This window comes from Podarcis melisellensis (assembly GCF_964234715.1).
Source record: "Podarcis melisellensis genome assembly, chromosome: 5".
NCBI lineage: Eukaryota > Metazoa > Chordata > Lepidosauria > Squamata > Lacertidae > Podarcis > Podarcis melisellensis.
Window position 1 is genome coordinate 23,899,605 of NC_138537.1, and position 22,231 is coordinate 23,921,835.

General features: G+C 42.1%; 1 protein-coding gene across 4 annotated transcripts in view; it reads right to left on the minus strand.

The window, feature by feature from the left end:
- Positions 1–22,231, minus strand: part of MED12L (mediator complex subunit 12L) — a 168,626-nt gene that overhangs the window by 24,273 nt on the left and 122,122 nt on the right. For all 4 annotated transcript variants that reach the window (XM_081910674.1, XM_081910673.1, XM_081910675.1 and 1 more), the window contains 14 exons: positions 21,570–21,690; positions 19,063–19,158; positions 16,660–16,773; positions 14,870–15,072; positions 13,407–13,595; positions 12,403–12,477; positions 12,080–12,270; positions 11,368–11,529; positions 8,955–9,066; positions 6,348–6,437; positions 4,894–5,003; positions 4,040–4,175; positions 2,723–2,884; positions 246–614 (listed from right to left, as the gene is read on the minus strand). In XM_081910674.1, the coding sequence (XP_081766800.1) occupies positions 246–614; positions 2,723–2,884; positions 4,040–4,175; positions 4,894–5,003; positions 6,348–6,437; positions 8,955–9,066; positions 11,368–11,529; positions 12,080–12,270; positions 12,403–12,477; positions 13,407–13,595; positions 14,870–15,072; positions 16,660–16,773; positions 19,063–19,158; positions 21,570–21,690 (2,130 nt within the window). The remainder of the gene's footprint in view (positions 1–245; positions 615–2,722; positions 2,885–4,039; positions 4,176–4,893; positions 5,004–6,347; positions 6,438–8,954; positions 9,067–11,367; positions 11,530–12,079; positions 12,271–12,402; positions 12,478–13,406; positions 13,596–14,869; positions 15,073–16,659; positions 16,774–19,062; positions 19,159–21,569; positions 21,691–22,231) is intronic.

Below are 22,231 nucleotides of genomic sequence, written 5' to 3' on the forward strand. Positions count from 1 at the left end.
CAGCAGGAGGCCCCATTAGCTAAAGTGGTGCTTCAGGTTAAGAACAGTTTCAGGTTAAAAATGGACCTCTGGAACGAATTAAGTTCTTAACCTGAGATACCACTGTACTAACCTTCCACTGTGGGGGGGGGGGAGCTGTTCCTGCCTCTCCTAGGTAGCAACAGGAGTCAAACCCAAGTCTGGATGCCCCCTTCCCACTCAAAAGGTAAAGTTTCCATTTCATGCCGCAAGTTTTAATCGCTTACATCAGGTTTGGAAGTTGGTTTTGTCTTTCGCTTCTTGCCTTTTGCCTTCTTCTCTTCATCTGCTAAAGGTTTGCCCTGATCTGACAGCTCTGCTGACTTCCTTTCCGGTTCCTGAGACGCAGGGGTAGATGGCTCTTCCTCCTCCTCCTCTTCTTCAGGAGGGAGAGGTAAAGGCTCGAGGTAGTAACTTCGGGGCTTGGGCTTAGAGTGGGCGTGGTAGAGGAGAAGGTGCTGCTGCTCCTCGTATTTTATTACTTTCCTGTCGATACGGACAGTTCCAAACCAAGCCCAGGATAGCGGAGCAGGATTTCTATTGCCCTCAAATAAATCCCACGGGGATACTTTCTGCTTAGTTGAGACTTGAAGCCCCTGTTTGAAAATGGAAAGGGATAGTTTTTATTTGTCATTTCTTACCTAAACTTCATGTAGCCTAAAATAAAGTTGCAGCACACACGGTAATGTGAACTATTGAAAGTTATGCACAGAACAGTCAAAAGAGGATTATGGTTTATCAGTAATGTAAAATAAAGATGTCCCCCGTTTTAAATGTCAATCACACCTCAATAGATTTTATGTTTCTGTTGCTGTTAAATGCTCTGATGTTTTTTATGATATAGTGGTATACTGTACAAATATTTTTATAAATAAAATAAAAACTCTCTAGCATTAAAAACTAGATAAAATAGTTGTCCTAGTACATTATTCAGGGCATTCCCAAAGATCTATGTCAAGCAGCACAATCTTTTAGAAACAAAACTCATATACTCTATCTGACTTCCCCTTATAATGTTTACAGCCAGTGTCCACCTAAATCACAAATGTTTGATGCCCCTGGTTTACTCCTCTGTAAATATCACATAAGCAAAGAGTGAAATGTCTGCAGCAAATGCTAATTAGAAAGTTTAATCATATTTGGGGCACTGCCCATATCTCTCATCTTAAAAAAACCAACCCTGGCCTTGTCAATCTCACAATCCCACAACATATTCCAAATAAAATTAAGATGGTTGAATGTGATTAACATCCAGTTAAGACTCAAACCTGATGCAGCACCTGCTGTCTTGAGCTCTTGTGATGGGCAGCTTGACCACTGCAATTTGCCACTAGCTGGCAGTATTGTCTGCATTTAGTTTGTGGTTTCAGAATCTGTCATGCAAAAGTTGCTTTAAATTACTTTAGAGGACAGACAGAGTGAGCTCCTCCTGCAGCCAAGCTGGTGCCAAACATATTGCCCTGCTTTCCTTTGGACCACATCAGAGAGGCCAAGATGGTGGGGTCTTGTTGTCTGGGCAGCCCAGGACCTCCATATACACTCAGTGGCGGAGGAACCCTCTCTGACACCCGGGGCAGGGCAGCCCGTACGGAGTGCGCATGCACGGCATCCCACGCACACATGCACTTTGTACGGAATGCTGCACATGCACAGTCCATATGGGCTGCCGCTTGTGAACAGTATCCCGTATGGAGTGTGCATGTGCGGCCTGCCGTACAGATACTGTGCAAACGGCATCCCGTATGGACTGTGCATGTGTGGAAACCGTACAGGCTGCCGCACATGTGCAGTCTGTATGGGCTGCCATTCACATGCGGCAGCCCATACAGATGCCCGTATGGATGGCGTGTGAGAGCGGCAGCTCTTACGGAAGATGCACAACAGCAGCAGCCCATACAGACTGTGCATGCCCTCAGCCGCTCTACAGCTGGGGGGAGGCAGGGGCCATCTTGTCACCCCCCCAAGTGGCACCCGGGGCAGCCTGCCCCCTCTGCCCCCCTTCCTACACCCCTGTATACACTGCCAGGCTTGTGCCCCAGTGCAGTCACCTCAGTGCTGCTAACACAGTGGTTTGATTTCACCCCCAGAGGTGTACTTCCTTATTTCTTGAGACAGACAGATGCCAACAACCCTCTTAGACCGCATTCCTAACCCCTCTTATCTGGGAGCAACCCCTATTTAATTCAGTAGGCTTTCCATCCAAATAGAATTGGTTTAGATTTGCCTTTGAGCATAGAAGATTCACCATGGGGTACCAAAATCCACTCAGCTACAAATAAGTAAAGCCCCGGTCTAAATCTTGCCTCTAACATGGATTCACTTGGTGGCCTTCAAAAGTCACTCAATCAGCTTCACTCTTCTCATCTATATTAGAGGGGCTGCTAATATTAATGCATGTTACAGAGTTCTTCTAAGAATTTCTAACTAGCTAATGCATGCAGAGTTCTCTGAATATTTGGAAACACTATGCATTTTTACAAGTATTATTATTAAGTGGAATGTTGCCTAATAGAAAGGGCAGATAATTGTTTCTTTGCTTTGCAGAATATGGTAGAAGCTGCAATAACAACATAACAGAAAAACATTCACGGTCTTCTGTGAATAAATGAGTTGAATGGATCTGATTAAAGGGCCACCAAGTTATCTTTTGGTTGTCATATGCATGAGAAAGTTGGCACGCCTTAAAAGTAAAGTTTATTCTTGCCTGTTTCTTATCGATGGAGTCAAATCCTGCAATTTTGTTTCCCTTGGTATCAATTAGTGATCCCATAGGCTCACAAGCAATAATGTCGCACATCTGCTTAGGCAAGGGAAGAAGTTGACGAACTTTGTCAATACTTTCTGAACACTTATCTCCCAGTTCTTTCTGCAAGGGGGTAAAAAGGACAAATGTTAAGGAAGCATTTCAAAATTGCAGACCAGAAATGTTTCATTATGAGTCATTTCCCTGTACTTTTACTATTTTTATTCCGCAGACTTCGCTGTGCCTTAAAATGTGCTTTATAAGCTATTTCCGCTCATCTGATGGGACCCCCTCCCAAAAAAATCTAACTATAGAAATCTGCATTTAATGTTGATGTAGAAGCCTAAAGAAAAGATGAGCAATGGTGTCGGGGGGCAGGGAATCATCTGCAGTTTTAACATATCATATTTGGCCAAGCCAGAGAACCATGGACAGAAAGCTATTGTGTCTACCAAGTCAAGACATTTGTCCAGCTAACCCAGAATTGCCTACTCTGACTCGCTGTGGTACTACATATTCTTTGAGCATTGAACCTGGGACTATTTCCTTGCAAGGCATGAGCTATTGTTGTCATCCAAATACCGCACCTGTGATAAACAGTACCTAACAGGCAAAGGGGCATACGCTCCTATTTGGAGGAATCCCAGTTACAAAAATATTTGCGCGCACACACACACACACACACACAAACACACACAGTAGACTTTTCCACATCAGGCATGGCTGCTTCATTTCCACATGTTCTGTGGAAATGAACTGGAGTGATTTTTGTTTGTTGAAGTAATCCATTTAGAATTGGGTGTGTCGGTGACATCTCTTAATTACCGTATTTTTCGCTCTAGAATACGCACAGATCCCTCTTGCTGTTCTGGCTTCTGGCATTCAGAATATTTTTTTTCTTGTTTTCCTCCTCCAAAAACTAGGTGCATCTTATGGTCTGGCGTCTTACAGAGTGAAAAATACAGTAGTCTAGATCCCTTTGGCTAATATAGATGCAACACTGCATATGTTAAAAGACTGGGAAATGGCTACAGGCTCATGCAATTTCTCCTCCTGCCTCCTCTCTTGTGTCCTTGTTCCTGATCTCTTAACTAAGCTATCAAATGAATTGTGCACCAAGCCTTTCTGTCCTGTTTCTTAATTCTTATTCATCCATACATGATTCCCTTATTTCCTTGTATCTACATACTCCTGCTTTACACAAAAAAGAGGGGGGAACTGCTAGAAAAGTGATTCGTTTAACAAAAGCATATTTCAGAAGTCAGACGGGAGACTTACTTTCAGCTTTTTCACCAAATTCATGTATGCTCTTTTGTTCTCTTCAGACCCCACCTGGGTTGCATTTGATAAGTCAGAAGCTAAGGTTCCATTGATCAACACACTCAGCATGTCAAGTACAGTTGTGAACAATTCACTAGGAGCATGAAGAAAAAAGAAGTGAATTACACCACAAAGAGCAAAAGAAATAAAATAATGTTCTTCCAGCCAAATGTTTACTATTCCTCTCTGAACAAAAAAAAAAATTCTTCCAGTAGCACCTTAAAGACCAACTAAGTTAGTTCTTGGTATGAGCTTTCGTGTGCATGCACACTTCTTCAGATACACTTCAGATACGTGTATCTGAAGAAGTGTGCATGCACACGAAAGCTCATACCAAGAACTAACTTAGTTGGTCTTTAAGGTGCTACTGGAAGGAATTTTTTTTGTTTTGACTATGGCAGACCAACACGGCTACCTATCTGTAACTATTCCTCTCTGGAATGTCATAATCCAATCTAAACTGGATTGTGTGAGTCTTTGAAAGGAGGTCCTACCCCACCTGCTAGTTTGCTTCACTGTGGTACTTTCCATGATTTCTCAAGTCTGAATAAATGCATGGCCCTTTTCTCAAGATACGCTGTGGTTTCCTCCAACTGCAGCAGGAGTAAGACACCTCCAGCCAACAAACACTTGTTTTCTTGGCTGTGTCTGAGACGGCCCTAGTATCTTTGAACTTGACCTCATCAAGTCAAAGTTCCAGAAGATTCCTCTTGAAAATAATATGGCAGGAGCTATCACAAACCCTTTTAGTGACTTTGGTACTGCACAGGGGGGAGAATAATGTTGCGTTATTATTAATGGTGCAGACGTACTTGTTTGTTTGCATGTCAACGGTTCCTGATGTTATTATTTGAAGGAGCAGAAGTGCCCAGTCTGTGGTCCACTGTGTACTTCTCTGCACTGTGTCAAACATTCCACCCACCTAAAATGAGAACCACATGGGGGGAAAATTGAAGATAAACATGTTGAACTAAATACATTGTGCTCTGCTTAATTATTTTTATTTTTTATTTTTTATTAATTGCGAACACGTAAATACATCAAATATACATAAAAAAAGAAAAATAGAGAATATAAAAAGAAAAAAGGAACAGAACAAAGAATAGAAAGATAGAAAGATAGCAAATTTCAAAAAATAAAAAATAAATATAAATATTTTCATATCAACTTCTACATAAGGAGTTCAAGCCTTTTGTGCTCTGCTTTATTTACGCTTATGGCCTAATTACATTGATTCCTAGTATGTCCCTATTGGTAAGTTCCTTGGAGATGCCAAACAGCTCTTGATACGTGGCTCTGCAGTAGCCATCCTTCCGTTGACATGTCCCTTCTGTGTCATAGAATCATACTGTGAATATGCTGCCATTAAGCAGCCAATCCCTTGGAAGGTCTTCATCTTAAAAAACAACAACCTAGCAGCCCCCCCACCTATACATGTGGAGGTGGGTCTGCACAGAGGGCGTGGCCAAAATCAGAATGTAACATGAGATTCAATTGACTGGTGAGCTGCCATGTTGCATTGTGTCTAGCGCAGCACCGTGTTTGTTACAAAGTGCTATGCTAGACACATAGAACACAATGGGGTCTTGCTGCACTCTAATCTCTCTGCCTGCATCAGTGCTAGATAACAGCCTCGGAGTTTCTCTCATATTAAGTGCTTGCACACACAAATGTGTAACGGTTTTACACATTCTTCATTTTCCAGTTTTAATATGAAGGTTTTTTTTATATTACGGATATGAATATCACATTTCAGGAAAATAACTTGCAGGGTTTTGGACTAGATGACCCTTGCGGTGTCTTCCAAATTCCGTGAGAACTTCTCCCATAGGGTTCCCCCCCCCCCCAGATCAGGAAGCACAGGCAGCTAGGGAGGCTACAGAGCACTGAATAAATGTTTAATGGGAAGCAAAAGTACATGCATACCACCCGTGGCTACCTGGCAACAATAAAAGTAAGTTCAATCCTGCGGCAATGGAAATTGAAATTCTAAAGCGGGCTGAAAAAGAGGTCAAGTAACAGGTAAAGAAACTGGAGGGCAGGTTTCAGCAGAGAACCATTAGGCTTGCCATATGGCCTGTTTTTCCAGGACACATCCTCTTTTTCATAGTTATGTAAAATGAGAGTCGTCGTAGCGATCCATAGTTAAAAGTAGAAGTCTGCAAACGTGTCCTCTTTTTTGCTCAAAATATGGCAACCCTAGGAGCAGTTTTACTGAGGAATGACATAAAAATAGTCTAAACAGATAATTGTGCCTTTTTCTCACCAAATTAAGACGAAGTTGCAGAGCGTCATGCATCATCTGTCTAGCTTTAACATCATTCTGGTATCTCTCTTCCCTCCAGTTGCTTAATATCTAGGAACAAAAATCCGATTAACATAAGCATGTTTACTTTAAACCTCAACATTACTCCTGGTCATCATTTTTATATATATATATATATATATATATATATATATATATATATATATATATATATATTCACCCACTTCTATGAAACACTTCTCACAAATTTTGCTTGTTGTTAAATTTCTGCCTGCTATAATTTATTACCCTGTATCTTCTCTTACCCAATTTAACAGATAATTTCCATTATTTTTACTTATGAAGTCCCATCTGTGGAGCCGTTCAAAGAAAGAGTTGTCCTCTTATCTAGCAGGTAAAAGAAGAGCCACTTGCAAATAGGTTCTCCTCCGGGTGAAGCTCCACACATGCATGGGCTCCCCAAAAGTTGCCTGTGAGAAGTCATCATTTTCCACTGAGCACACAAATTCCTTTCATTTGATAGGTGAGAAAGGGAAGCCTCTGAATCACACTGTACAGATAGCTTCTCTCAGTGGCTGTTAATACTTTCTACAAATTGCAAGCAAAGTTGCAGGGATGGTAAAGTAAGAAATATCTCAGATCCAGATTAAAGTACTGATAGGTACCAGAAGTACTGGGAGGAAGGAGGAAGGACTGAAGCCAGCCGAAACAGAAATGGAGGAGGGAAGTGTCAGAAAATGGAATAGTTAGAAACTACAGTATATCTAAAATGAATTTTGTTACATGCTAACTGTGTGTTTTACAGTGGCCTGGGAGCTGCTCTTGTAGTACTGTAGTTACACACAGATGGAGGAGCGGGGCAAGCAATAAGGTATCTGTCCACAACAATAAGAGTCCTATGCTCTGTGTACATAGCTCTTCTACCTAGTCATTACAGTTGTACTTTGGAAGTCGGACGGAGTCCATTCCAAAACGTCCAGAAACCAAATTGCGGCTTCTGATTGGCTTCTGCAGCCAATCGGAAGCCGCGGAAGCCCTGTAGGACGTTGGTGTTCCAAAGAACGTTCGTAAACCAGAACACTCAAGTCCGGGTTTGTGGCATTCGGGAGCCAAAACGTCTGAGTACCAAGGTGTTTGGGATCCTAGGTCCGACCGTACTAGGTTGGTTGTGGGGGCATACCAAAACTAAGTGGTTCACCTGTCATGATAGCAGCATAGGAAGCAAGCACTGAAATCAAGGGTCAAATGCTGGGTTCTATCACCTTCTAATCTATCTTACAAACTACTGTATTAACAACTGAAGTGGCAACATGCCCCACATTAGGCCTAGTCTATTCATCCAGCAGAATGAGGAGGGAATGAAGTATTAGACTAAAATGTGCCTGTCTGGACCACACCCACAGGGACTGCAGGTTGTGGAAGTCTTTTTTTTAAAAAAAAAATCTACACATAAACAACACTCCCTACTAGTAAAAAGTCAGTGCAAAGGGATCAGGCTGGGCTAGAGCCTTTCTCCCACTCTCACCTGCAGATAATTTATTTTTTACATGGGAGAGCAATCAAAATTGATGTTCCTCAACTTCAGTCTGAAATAGTACAATCCATTCTATCAGAATATGACCATCTCATTGACCTCCATGTGTAGCCAATGCCTTGATGTGCTTTAGGCCAGGATCTAAAGAATTCTAGAACCTGTTTTGTGAGTCAGTGGGTTCTGGATTTCGGATCCTCAGAACTCCAAATTCGCAGTGCCATGCGGCAAATCATTACTGGAACTGTGGGAAGTTTCAAGAGCAGACCTATGCTATATAGCATAACAGACTAGTGCTCCAAGAAATAGAAATAAAAAGTCCCACGCAAGTCACTGATCTCACTTAAAGTTGCATTTTGTAGCCTGGTATTAGGCTATGTGCACATTAGGGACCTTGAAGTGCAGTAAGGTCATTTTCCCCTGCCGCATTTCAAGTCACATTTTTACATTGCTATACACCAGAGAGGGAGCTGAGATGTATTCACTCGATGCAAACTAGCCAATTTGTTTCCCTGTATCTGCACTTTCCCCACAACTCCTATTCAGTGAAGACTGCAAGGGCGCAGCAAATATCTGAAGTGTTCACTGCTTGTCTTTTCAGATCAAATTGAGCCTGATTTGAGGGAAAACACATCTAACAGCAGTGCTTCTCAAGAAACTATAGGATACATATAGATTGTGGGTAACTTGGCTTCAGACATCAGCAGTGGGAGAGCGCTGGAGCCAGAGTAAACAGTAATGTGTGATAGTTTTAGTACCTAAAGTGAAGATGTTGCAGATGCAATACAAAACAACAAGGCAAGCTCAATGTAATGGGTCACTTTGCCAACAGCAATTACTTCTATTCCTGCTTAGGTATCTGAGAAAGTTTGCCATTTTTCTTTTTTTTTAATGCAGATGATTTTGTGTTGTTTTTTTAAATAAAAAATCAGCTAAACCTTCTGTCATTTCTCTCCATTTATGTTCTTGAAACTCACACGGATGACCTTTCAAATTTGGTTTCCCATGTGCCTGAGTCCATTAGTATAATTGAATTTCATCTGATGCAGAGCACAGAATTATCTGCTTATTTTTACCTGATTAACTTGATTTTGTAGAGATGTTAGAAGCCCTTCTCGCTGCTCATCCTGTCCCTTAAGGCAAGTAAGTACCAAAGAAAGGAAAGGTTGCTGACTCAAAAGAGACATGCTTTAAAAGAGACAGAGACAAGATTCAATTAGTAGTGTTACTTTGATATTTCCTGTCTCCAATCCCTTCCTTCCCTTTGTCTACTCTTTCCCTAGCAGGGTTTTCTTCACGTGCACTGTTATCGCTGTTTTTGCAAGCTAAAAATCACTCACGCGCTGAAAGCCAAACATTAGGACAGAGTTTCTTCAAACCATGGATTTCCCTGGAAGCTCCCAAGGAGTTCATCAACGGGAATATTGGTAACAGCTGCCACAGATGTGGTGAGATGGCATTGAAGGTGGGGGCTGGGCAAATCCATGGAGGGTAAGTCTATTATTCAGATAGTCAGGATAAGGTAAAGGTTTATTGCACCTTAAAGGTAAAGGTAAAGGGACCCCTGACCATTAGGTCCAGTCGTGACCGATTCTGGGGTTACAGCCCTCATCTTGCTTTATTGGCCGAGGGAGCCGGCATACAGCTTCCGGGTCATGTGGCCAGCATGACGAAGCCACTACTGGCAAACCAGAGCAGCGCACAGAAATGCCATTTACCTTCCCACTGGAGTGGTACCTATTTATATACTTGCACTTTGACATGCTTTCGAACTGCTAGGTTGGCAGGAGCAGGGACCGAGCAACGGGAGCTCACCCTGTCGCGGGGATTCAAACTGCCGACCTTCTGATCCCACAGCACCACCCGCTCATAAGGTATACGAGCTACTATAAGGTACTTATAGTCAGGATAACTACCTTCAAATTCTAGGTGTCAGAGTCAGTATGCCTCTATACCAGCGACTGGGGAGCAACAGCACGAGAATGAGTGCTGCTTCCACGCTTGTGAGCTTCCCAGAGGTATCTGGTTGGTCACTATAGGAAACAGGACACTGGATTAAATGGACCATGGGTCTGATGCCAAGGGACCCTCCTTATGACAAGCAAGCATCTCTTCAAAAGAACATTACTTATATTCTTCCATAATATGGAACTCTGCAAATGTTGCATAGGTGCCCTAGCTAAACAAAGGTGCACCACAGGACACACCTAAGTCTCTTCTGCAATATGCAGGTGGTACATGGTGTGCAGATCAGTGCCGAAAGTGTATTGAGAGGGTAGGGAATTTGAAAGTCACTGCATTATGACCACGGTATAAATAGAGGCCAACACCCTCATGTAAAATGTGTGATGGTTTCTAAGCTGGCAGCTTCTTTTGGAGGAGGATGAAGAAGTTCATGGCTCACTTCCTGTCTCATCAAAAACAGAACTCTCACATCCCCTTATCCTTTGAGGGGGGAAAAGCTGTCTCTATATCTTCCACGGCTATCTATAAAAAGAAGATGTGAAAGTTCTCCTTCGGACAATGCAGAAGAATGCAATACACTGGCACTCTCTGCTCTCTCCATCACCCTCCTTTATGTGTGGCACTTCCAAAGCAGCCTTTAATGAAAGCCAGAGGAATGTGCAGTATTCTTATCCGATTCAGGTTTGCAGGAAGCCTAAGGCATTGCACTTTTAATGGAGTGCCACAATGCTTATCAGGAAGTATCGTTCAGTATTGCTAATTAAGCAAAATAAAGTTATTTGGACAACTAAGAACTAGTTTAAGGCAGATTAAGATCAACACAGTTAAAATGAAAGTATGATCTGAATTTTCAGCCATGAAGTGGGGAATGCAGGGAAAAAAGAAAGGAAAGAAAGGGGAAATGTTGGGTTTTTTTATATAGGCTTTTGAATATAGACAAGCAATTTCATGCAGAGAATTTGAACACTATAGTTTATTGTGAAACATCTAATAACATATGTATTCATGCACACATCTGAGCATGTCATTTCTTGACACCTAATCAGAATCCCATATGAGAAGTAAACATCTATTTGTGGAAAGAGATCTTTTTATTTGAGGGCGAGAAGTAAGTATCATTTTAAAAATAGTTTTTTTTCTTTTGGAAATGATGAATAGAATCAATCCAGCTGTGGTGCTACTTTCAGTAAATTTTAACACATTTTTTTTTAACTGTGCTGTTTCCAGAGCAACAATTGAGGCATTAAGAAGGAAAACATAGTCTTGCTTATGGGCTACATTTTTTCCTATATGCAACCAAACCGCAACCTACCTTTCCCATAATAACTGTATTGGGGGCCAGGGAGAGAGAATGTTGCAGGCTTATTTCATAAAACAAACTTTGACTGAGTGCGCAAACATGTCCAGTTTACAAAAGCAGGACTGGAATACTTGTAATAAAAGCACAAACTCTCCCTAGCTAGTCTCTGCATCAGATATTCCCAGTAAAAAGTTGCAGCATTTCTCCCCCCGAATCATTTCTACCTCTTTTGCTTCTGTCTGTCTCTCTCCTTCTTTGAAGACGATCCCAAATGTTGGCCTTTCTCCAGCTCTTCTCCAGCTGCTTTCAAGACTCTGCCTTGAACAGAGGTAGGCAGCTTCGCGATCAGGGGAGACACTAGCCAAGCGCCTCGCCTCTCAGAAGAACTGAAAGCATGAAACATACAAGATATTTCAACAGAATATTAATCTCAGGTTTTTTCCTTCAAAGCACTATATGCATGTGTGTGAGATACAGGTTTTGCAAACTACTTAAAACAAGGCAGGTAGGTAGATTTAAGCCAATACAGTTCAATATAATTTTAAGCAAGTTGTGAGCTGAAGTTCCACATCCCATCCCAAAGGTTTTTTGTGTGCTTTTTGATGCGTACATAGAGGAGTTGAGCATGCAGAAATTCCCATTCATTGCAGCTGAAGAACTAATGTTTATACCTGCTGGTGTGCTTACAGTTCATAATCAACCAAACTGATAAATTCTCACACGCAGATAAACTCTGCACATGCACTGAAACTTCTGAGCCCAGAACAAATCTGGGGAGACTTTTCTGGGCTTTGACTACTGGCTTTTGGATCCTTGAAATTAACACCACAATTATTATTAAATGCAACCCTCCACGCTCACAACCCTCTCAAGTATTCCTGTTTTTTAAAAAAGCAGATTAATTTCATCTTTATCCATTCAGGCAGAGAACATTACCTTAGAAATGTCTTTTTACTTTTCTGCCTCGTAATATGTGTGTCAGCGTTTCCAACAGAGTTTGGACTGAAGAGGCCTATACCAGAGTTAGAAGAGTTATTGTTTAGATCAGCGGATTGCTGAAACACCTCTATCGTCGCCTTTGCAATATTATCCAACAAGCTGTTCATTTCAGCCACAGACCCAGAACCCTACAGTGAAACATAAGTAAACTAGCACATTCATGATATCTTTGCTGACACACTAGGTTATTTTATTTTGTTTTGTTTTTTTTAAAAAGGAAAACTTTATCAAATGAAACATGTATGCAAGGCAATACTCACAGGCTCCTTCATACACTGTTTGATCGTCAGCTGGAGCTCCAACCACGATTGGCGGAGAGTCCACTGATCCAAATTCTGTGCAAAGAATGACAAATAGTTGTGTCACCATTAAACATGGCATGCGATATTGTTCTTGCCTGCATATCATTGTCTTTTCTACATGCATGTGGGATGTGGCTCATTTTGTTCATTCTTCCTGCCTACGGATGGGATCGGTGGGAAGGGGAAGGGGGCCTTGTGGAAGAGCCTGTTCCTGATTTCACCCCCCACCTTAAAACATAGCTTTTAGCTGATCTTGACTAAGGGCAGAACTACACGTTATAGGTAAAGGTAAAAAAAGAGAAAAAGGTAAAGGACCCCTGTATGGTAAAGTCCAGTCAAAGGTGACTATGGGGTTGTGGCGCTCATCTCGCTTTCAGGCTGAGGGAGCCGGCGTTTGTCTACAGACAGCTTTCTGGGTCATGTGGCCAACATGACTAAACTGCTTCTGGTGCAATGGAACACTGTGACAGAAACCAGAGTGCATGGAAATGCCATTTACCTTCTCACCGCAGCAGTACCTATTTATCTACGCACACTGGTGTGCTTTTGAACTGCTAGGTAGGCAGGAGCTGGGACAAAGCAACAGGAGCTCACTTCGTCGCGGGGATTCAAACCACTGACATTCTGATCAGCAAGCCCAAGAGGCTCAGTGGTTTAGACCACAGCGCCACCTGCATCCCTACATTCAGTGGCCATGAGAAGAAGCGATACCAATGCAGGCAGGCAGGCAGGCAGAAATCTTGTATGGAGCCTCTCTCCATACACGAGCTGCACACATTTCTGGCTAGCGTATGCTTCAGTAGCAGAAGGGTTTGTGGCTGGCAGGAAAGACTTTATTCCCCTCTCCCTTTTATCCCTTTAAAAGGGATGGTATGTACACAGGGACAAAAGGGTCTAACATTTGATGGGAGCAAGAGGAAAGAACATCAAATACAAAGCCTTTATTCAGTCTGGTTGGTTACCTGAAGAATGCGCTTGATGTGTTGTCTCTGAGGATTGTCACCCTCCGCACATTCTTTAACACCATGAGGATAACAGATAAGCTGCAACAATTTTTGTGCTTGCTTGTTTGAAAGGACCGGGTCCAGGATAAGATCTTTGTCAGTACACAGTCTTTCAGGTTCTTTCAGGCAGTGTTCTCCCACCCACTCCTATCAACAAAAAGTTGAATTGAACATTAATCACAGCAAAGGCAATGTTTGTTTGTTTTGCTTGTAACGCATAACAAAAAATCAACATTGTTCAGGATGAGTCAGACTCATGCTAGCACTGTGAAAAAGCTATACTTTACATTAAATCCAAGTCCATTATGCAAAATATTTAACAAGGAAGAATTTAGTTAAATATAAACTTTTTTCTTTTAAGACAAGCTTTTTCTCTGGTTCTACTCTCAGGTATTACGTCAAGAGCATTTACATGCCGCTGACTGAATACTCAAGGAACTCTTTAAAAAGGAAATCACAATGCTAAACTCTCAAAAGAATTCCAGCTGTAATCACAACTATACTCATTGTATGTTTGAGAAAAACTTCATGACACAAGAAAGACAAGAATGGTGGGATCACAACCACACCTGCACAGCTTTCCTATCTGTTGAGAAGATCAAGCATGGGCACAAAGTTTACATGGCAGCCACAACCATAAAATCTAACGTGCCTAGACCTGAATTGCGCAGCTAATTCCTGAATATAGCATAGGCTATCAGCTGCACAGCTAGAGGCTTGTTCTTTCCGGTTTTAATCAATTAGGCTGGGGGGCTGGGTAAACCTGTCACAGGTCACAGCTTCCACTGGCCCTAAGAAAACATGTGTTTTGTTTTGGTTTTGTTTAACTAAGTTAATATTGTGCGGTCCAGTGTACCCCAAGAGGCTTCGCATGGCCAGAGTGTGGACTTGTTCTCACATGTGTGTACATGACTCAATCTTCATCCCTTGATTACTCAGCCAAAATATGGGAACCTTGGATAGGTATCTGGCAATATCAAAGTCAGTCTGGACAGATCAATCTATGATAGCTCATTCACACACGAGTCATCGCTTGATGCCATAGTTGCCAACAGTGTATACAAGTTTATAGGATGAAATGACCTGGAAGCTCTGACAACCAAATCCATATTACCTTTTTTTATTACATTCACGCTCTAACTTTTCCTCCAAGGAGCTCAAGACGGCTTATTCATTCCCTCTCCCTTTTTTATACTCATGAAAACCCTGTGAAGATTAAGCTAAGGTGTTGTGGCTGGCCCAGGTCATCTTCAGGGTTGAATGGCTTCCCCAGCTACCTTCTTCTACCCCATTCACCCACCTATATTTATGAAAGCATGTCATGACTGTCTTTGCATCCCTGGAATATGGCAACAATGATTACTCTGGAAAAATAAATTCATATATACAAATAAACAGAGAAAAACAAAGGGTTGTGCTACCTGCTGGCATATACTTCTGAGCACATATCTAGCATATTCGCTGAGACTAGCAGTTTCTATGGAGAAAGGTTTTCCGCATGATTTCAAAGAATGTGAGGCGGCATCCCATATCTCATCTTCATTAAGGTCACCTAGTAATCTTCGCACTGAGTAATCAGACTTCTTCAAGGAGGGCATGCTATTGCTTCCAATTTCCGCATCACCTATGGAGTAGAAGCAGCACAAAGATGAAGAGTATTATTACTGTTTAACCATCAAAAACAACCTGGGCAAGCACCACAATTTAAGGAGGATGTTGACAAGCTGGAACGTGTGCAGAGGAGGGCAACCAAGATGATTAAGGGTCTGGAAACTAAGCCTCATGAGGAGTGCTTGAAGGAGCTGGGTGTGTCTAGCCTGGAAAAGAGGAGACTGAGAGGAGATATGATAGCCACCTTCAAATATCTTAAGGGCTGCCACATGGAAGAGGGAGCAAGCTTGTTTTCTTCTGCTCTGGAGGGTGGGACTCGAAGCAATGGCTTCAAGTTACAAGAAATGATATTCCGACTAAACATTCAGGAAAAAAACTTTCTGAAAGTCTGATTTGTTTGGCAGTGGAACAGACTTCCACAGAGGTGATGCACTCTCCTTCCTTTGGCGGTTTTTAAGAAGAAATTGGATGGCCACCTGTCATGGATGCTTTAGCTGAGATACCTGCATTATTAGTGTACTTTGCAGCATCATTAACTATTACTTTAGGCTTAATATTAAAAATAATGAGCTAATACAATATTAATGATAATTAATACCATCAAAGCTTCAGAGTCCTGCACTAGCCTGCCTTGACAGACCCTGAGAAGGCATCCCCTTCATCTACCCACGGTTTTAAGAGGGGGAGAAAAGTTGGGTTGGGGCTGGGGAGAGGATATTTGATGACCCTGGGGTCTATTCCAACTTTGATGATTCTATGATTCTAAGCAATCCTGCTGAAGCTGAATTTTTACACCTACTGGGTAGCAGGAAATAGAATAATTTAATACAAATGCCTCATCTATTGTAGGATTAGTCCTTAAAACATCAGATTTTAAGATATAACTGTAGCTCAGGGATGGGGAACTTCTGGTCCCTTATCTTCCCTGATCACTGGTCATGTTGGGTGGGACTGATGCGAGTTCAACATCTGAGGGAAACGGACGGACCCACGCTCTAGACAATGCATCCAGTCAAAATCAAAATCAAAATTTAGTAGGATCCTATGCTTTCCTAAAGGCAAAGGGTAAAGGGACCCCTGACCATTAGGTCCAGTCGCGGACGACTCTGGGGTTGTGGCGCTCATCTCGCTTTATTGGCCGAGGGAGCCGACATACAGCTTCCAGGTCATGTGACCAGCATGACTAAGCCGCTTCTGGCGAACCAGAGCTGTGCATGGAAATGCCGTTTACCTTCCCGCTGGAGCGGTACCTATTTATCTACTTGCACTTGGCATGCTTTGGAACTGCTAGGTGGGCAGGAGCAGGGACCAAGCAACAGGAGCTCACCCCGTCGCGGGGATTCGAACCGTCGACCTTCTGATTGGCAAGTCCTAGGCTCTATGGTTTAACCCACAGCACCACTATTCAGAAGTAAATCCCACTGAGTTTGATGACACTTACTCCCATGTAAGTGTGCGTGTTAAGACTTCAGCCTCACAGGGAAAGCCTAAGCGTGTCTACTGACAAGTAAGAGTCCCCCAAATTCAATGGAATTTTCTCCTAGGAAACTTGGTAAGGGGCTGAAGCCTTAACCATGAAGAACATTAAATGTGATCTTACCAAGCATCAGTATCGCTTTCAGCACAGCAAACACAGCACCCACTTCTATGCTGTTGTGAGCAGCAGTTAAGAGGTGACGATCACAAGACGATCGAATTCCCGGGAAAGATTTCCCTGCAGAAAAAGAACAAGCTTTTTTTTTTAATTGTCAATGTTTTAGAGAACTTGGCTTTATTCTCCCCACTTAGTTTTACTAGGCTTCTAAACACTGCGGTGGACCTATCTAGTGGTGCAAGTGCAAGGATGTCAATACTATCAATACTACAAGTCTTAAAACAAATGTCCCAATGTACACACGTTCCTGCCCAAGGCCAAATCACACACTATAGAAGCAAGTGCATATTCAATATTCAAACACTGTCAATGGAAAGTATCGATTTAGTTTCAGTATGCAGTCTGAAATACCCAGTGTGTGGCTCATGCAGCATGATTTTGTGATATAATGCAATTTTTAAAAGTTAAGTGTGTGCGCGCACTTCTCCTCCCCCTTATCTTCTATAGGGCAGTGGGACTCGGATTTAAACTGCAGTGCAAACATTTCATCCAGTTTTCCCTGAATGGATGCAAGGGGGAAGGCAGTGGGCAACTTAATTGAATAGTACAAACTCTGATTTATTTAACAAGGAGGAAGGAGAAGGGAAGGAAGCAAGAACAATTCAGCTAAGTATACTGTTCAAAATTAGTGTCTGAACAACAAATAGGGCGGGATGAAATCAAATAAATTAGCTATCTTTGAGGTGATCAATTAGAGGCCTGGCTGCTGCCACAGAGTCCTGGTCTGTCACTCACAGGCTGTGTGAGGGCTAAAAAATACTGCTCTGCTGTCTGCTCTGCTGTTATTTTCATTCACAATCACTATCATCTTTGCAGTCTCTTTTTCCTCTCTCAAATCTTTAAGGGCGTGTACACACTGTAATAATGTGCATTCCGTGTGGGATGCGGGCACATTTTTGGGGTGATGTACACACAACATGGCCGCCACTTCATCCCTGTCCCATACTGTGGGTTGATCTAAAGCGCATTCTACAAGAACAGTTTTTTGTCTGCTTTGTGCTGCATTCATTGGTCCCCTCCTATTGGGGAGCGCCTAGTGATGTTCTGCCAGTGCTTAGCCTGCATGAATAGACTGACTGAGTGGAGTACATCAAAGCATACTGCTTCATAAAGACAGGCACCTGTATGTAAATACAGCATGGATAGCAACTCTCCCTTTTGGCAATGCTATCGTGCAAAGGTACGTATATTAAGAGCTATGTAAAAAAGTGCTTTGTGAAGAAACGAGGCCTGATTGTTTCAAATCCTATGTGTCTACATGGCCTAACACTCTTTTTTTGAATCTCTTCAACCAACTCACCTCAGAACTCTCTCACCATCTTTTCAGAACGTTCCTATAAAAGGACTTAAGGGCTAAAAGAGGCTACACATCAGAGAGTTATAAAAAAAAAGCAGAAATATGCTTCCAAAGCAACATACCAGGTGGTCCTTTGAACGAAATGGCTTTTTAAGGCTATAGGTCTGTGTCTCAGCAATGTCAATTTAAATAGGATTTTATCCAGTGCTATTCCAACTCTCAGTAAACCCCCGAAGAGAATAAACATGACTAATTTATTCTGTATACACTCTACACATTTAAAACACATTCAAAGCACACACACACACACCCCAAAAAACGGAGAAGCAACAGTGCCCAGAATTCTTTGAGGGAAAGAATGAGCTTTAGGCGTATTGTGTATACTCAGACCTAGGTTCATTAATTTCAGCAGCCCTACTCCAAATAGAATGTTGTTGTTGACGATGTTGTTAAATTTGTAAAAAGGTAAAGGTAAGGGACCCCTTGGACGGTTAGTTCTAGTAAAAGGCAACTATGGGGTTGTGGTGTTCATCTCGCTTTCAGGCCAAGGAAGCCAGCGTTTGTCCACAGACAGCTTTCCAGGTCATGTGGCCAGCATGACTAAACTGCTTATGGCCCATGGAAAGCCATGGTGGAAGCCAGAGCGCACGGAAATGCAATTTACCTTCCTGCTGCAGTGGTGCCTATTTATCTACTTGCACTGTTGTGCTTTTGAACTGCTGGGTTGGCAGGAGCTGGGACAGAGCAACGGGAGCTCACCCCGTAGCGAGGATTCGAACCGCCTACCTTCTGATCGGCAAGCCCAAGAGGCTCAGTGGTTTAGACCACAGCGCCACCTGCCCTTTACCCATAGATCTCAGGGCGGTTCACAGCACAGAATCACAATTTAAAAAAACACAAAATACATAATCAAAACAAAAACATAAACATAAAAATAGCCTCCCATTCTCCTTTGCCAAGCGAACCTTTGGAGTCAGCATTATAAAATTCCTCTGATAAATTGGAACACAAAGGCCAGACAGAAGGTCTGGAAATAGATTTGAAGTATTTACCAGTAGGCAGCAGGGAAACCTCAGGTGTTTGAAAGAGGTGGAACAGAAGCCGGCACGTCATCCTTGCCCCAGGCTCAGCATCTGGATCTCCACAAGCTGTGGGAAAAGAATGCGAACCAATCATTATAGTACTGGAAACTAGCATTTGATTCCTAATATTTTATCTGAGCAGAAGTTTGAATCTAATTCATAACACTTTTATCAAGCAAACATAGAAAGTAATAGCTTGAACAGCAATACTGAGAAAAATATTAATGCTCTGCAAAACAATGATCCAAACAATTTTTCATTTAAATGTTATTTTAGTCAATACCACATTGCTCTCTTAACTTTTTCTATCTAACAATTGTTTTATTTGCAAAACACACACACACACACACACAAATGTTGGATTTGTTTAGCAGGTGCGTATTGACAAGGCTGCTTGTGAAAGAAAATGAGAAATATGAAAAATGTGAGCATGAGATTTTTCTGCAGCTTAACTGGGTAAAAGAAGAGAATGTTATCAAGATTTACTTGTGGGAAAATAAGAAGTGTCAGGGGAAAAAAGTGTCCAAAAAAAAAAAAGCTTGTCTGGATGACGAGCACAAATAATATCAAAGCTGAGAAAAAGCCAAAAATTCCAGAAACATAATAATGTAATGCCATCAGAGTGTGGGAAGATGACTACAGCTCATAACTTTGCAACATGCTGGCAGAAAACCAAAACCAGCAGAAATAATTTACTTGCTTATTTTAAATATTTGTAAAACTGTCATAAAAATACAGTACAGTGTACACCATGCAAAAATTGCAACAACCATAAGAACTTAAAATAACGCATTAGTAAAAACATCCATAAATACTGTTTGGATAAAAGAAAATTTCAAAGGTCTATCTAAACAACACCGTTTACAGTCAACGTGTAAAAAATGACTGGGATTATTCCTCTAGCGGCAGGAAGTGCCACAGTACAGGGACTGCCACACTCAAGCCTTGGTCCCTAACAATGGCTAGCCAAACCTCAGGGGTGTAGTGAACCATAAGAAGTGCTCCATCAGACAATATAAATAATTGAAGTGGAGAATAAGGGATCAGAAGGTTCTTCAAGTACTTTGGGCCAAGTTGGTTAGGGCTTTGTGAATTAACACAAGAACCTTGTACCTGCCTGGTAGCAAATTGGCAAAAAATGCTTGATTACAGAAGTAAGGACAACATTGACCCCATTCCCATGGACTTTGGAACAAAACCTGAGGTCCCAAAGCCCCTCACTCTCAGGCCCACCCAAACGAACTCTGGCTCTTCCCAAAACTGAACCCCAGGCTGTTTGTAAGGTATGCATCATCAAACAAATACCCAACATGTGGCCCCTTTAAGAGAAACTGTTAGAAACCTGGACAGCTGAGTCAGAGGTGTGCCCTGGCTGCAGGATTAAGTTGCTTCTTTGTGTGGCTCCCAGGCCTCATCAAGAATAAAGCTGAATTTGCCTTCAACTCAGCTTGCCGTGTGTTCACAGAAGCAGCAGAAGACAACAGAAGTGCTACCCATTGTTCCCCAAAACTGAGGCTTGGAGTCATAATGTGGATTTATAGTGCAAGCAAGCAATGAAGAAACAAAGTGCTTTAAAAACAAAATAGCACCAAGCTATATAGACAGAATAGGAAGTGGCTTACTGGCGTAGTTCCAGTGCTCCCCATTTCCGTTTCAGCCATCCCAGATGTTTCTGTCCTTCCACCCTCACCACAACCAGGAAGTTGTGGGGCTTTTGGGTGGCTATCTGCTTGGTTTTTAATATCTTAAACTACCACTACTCCAGTACTGAACATAAGAATCATCTGCTGGATCAAGTCAATGGCCCATTCAGCCCAACATTCTGTTCTTACAATGTCTATACAAAATCGTACTACTGGTGAGCTCTTCGACTGAAGAGTAAAACAACTTTTGCTCAGGAGAGACTCCTGGCCTCCAGATTTGCTTTTCGGTTATGTTATCATCCACTTTGCCTAATCTAGCAGGGCAAAGCAGCACCTTTCGATATCCAGGGCAAGGTGGTGGTTGTTGGTTTCACACTTGGCTTTCGATGCTTTGAGTGCAATCCTAGGCATGTCTACTCAGAAGTAAATCCAGCAAAGTTGAAGAGGACTTGCTCCCCAGTAAATGTGTGTAGACTGCAGTCCAAGAAAGAAGGGAAGATAGAAAGAAGGAAGGAGTGTGGGGTTGGAAAAGATGAAGACTGCAGAAATAGAGAAGAATGCATAATCTAATAAGAATAGCATGTACAGTCTTTTAGTCCTACATAACTGCAATTCAGCCCCAGCTATATAAATCCCTGACCACCACACTTAATTGGCCAAACACATTTAGAGCACCCTGCTTATCTATGCTTTAAAAAAATGCTTTAAAAAAAAAGAAAAATCCCTAGATTCCAGAAAATGGTTTTATAAGATTTACCATCCACACACGGAGCCATTTTTGCCTTCCAGTTTGAAGAGCAAAGTGTGATTTTCAAGATATCACCGACAACTCACCTGCTGTAAGTAAAGAAGGAAGTGCAACGTGCTGAACAACATCCTCTAGGAAGAAACATTGCCGGGCTATGAGGATTGCGACAAAGGTTGCCAATGAATCATGGAACGACAGGTCACTCACCTTAAAGGGCAAAAAAGGACAAAAATTTTGCTAATTAATCAGTTCTAATTAATCAGTTTGTGTCTTCTATCCACTCCCACAATCATATGACTCAGCTGGCAGCAAATGAGAAGGTGACCTCCCACAAGCACAAGAAAGATGGGAGAATGACCTGATATCTGGACCCTTTATACAGATCTGTTTGCTTGAATGTCTGAGCACCAGGTTATTCTGGAATCTGGACCATCAGCCACCCCACCCCCTTTCCCTCATTTGTATGTACGAAACATGTTGCCTTGATTTATTATGATTGTAGTTTGTACTGTTTGGCTGTATTTGTTTTCGTTTCCTTTTTTGGAAAATACAACAAAAAAGACTATGTATAAAAGGCAGTGTGTGTGTCTGTGGCAAAGGCTGGGGACTGGTTCAGACACAACAAGAAACCATGATTTAGAATTACGTGAGTGAGCCCTAGGAGTGTGGATATCTTCCTCTCACATAGAACACAGAAAGTTGCCTTATACTGAGTCAGGCCGTCGCTCTATTTTATCAGTTGTGTCTA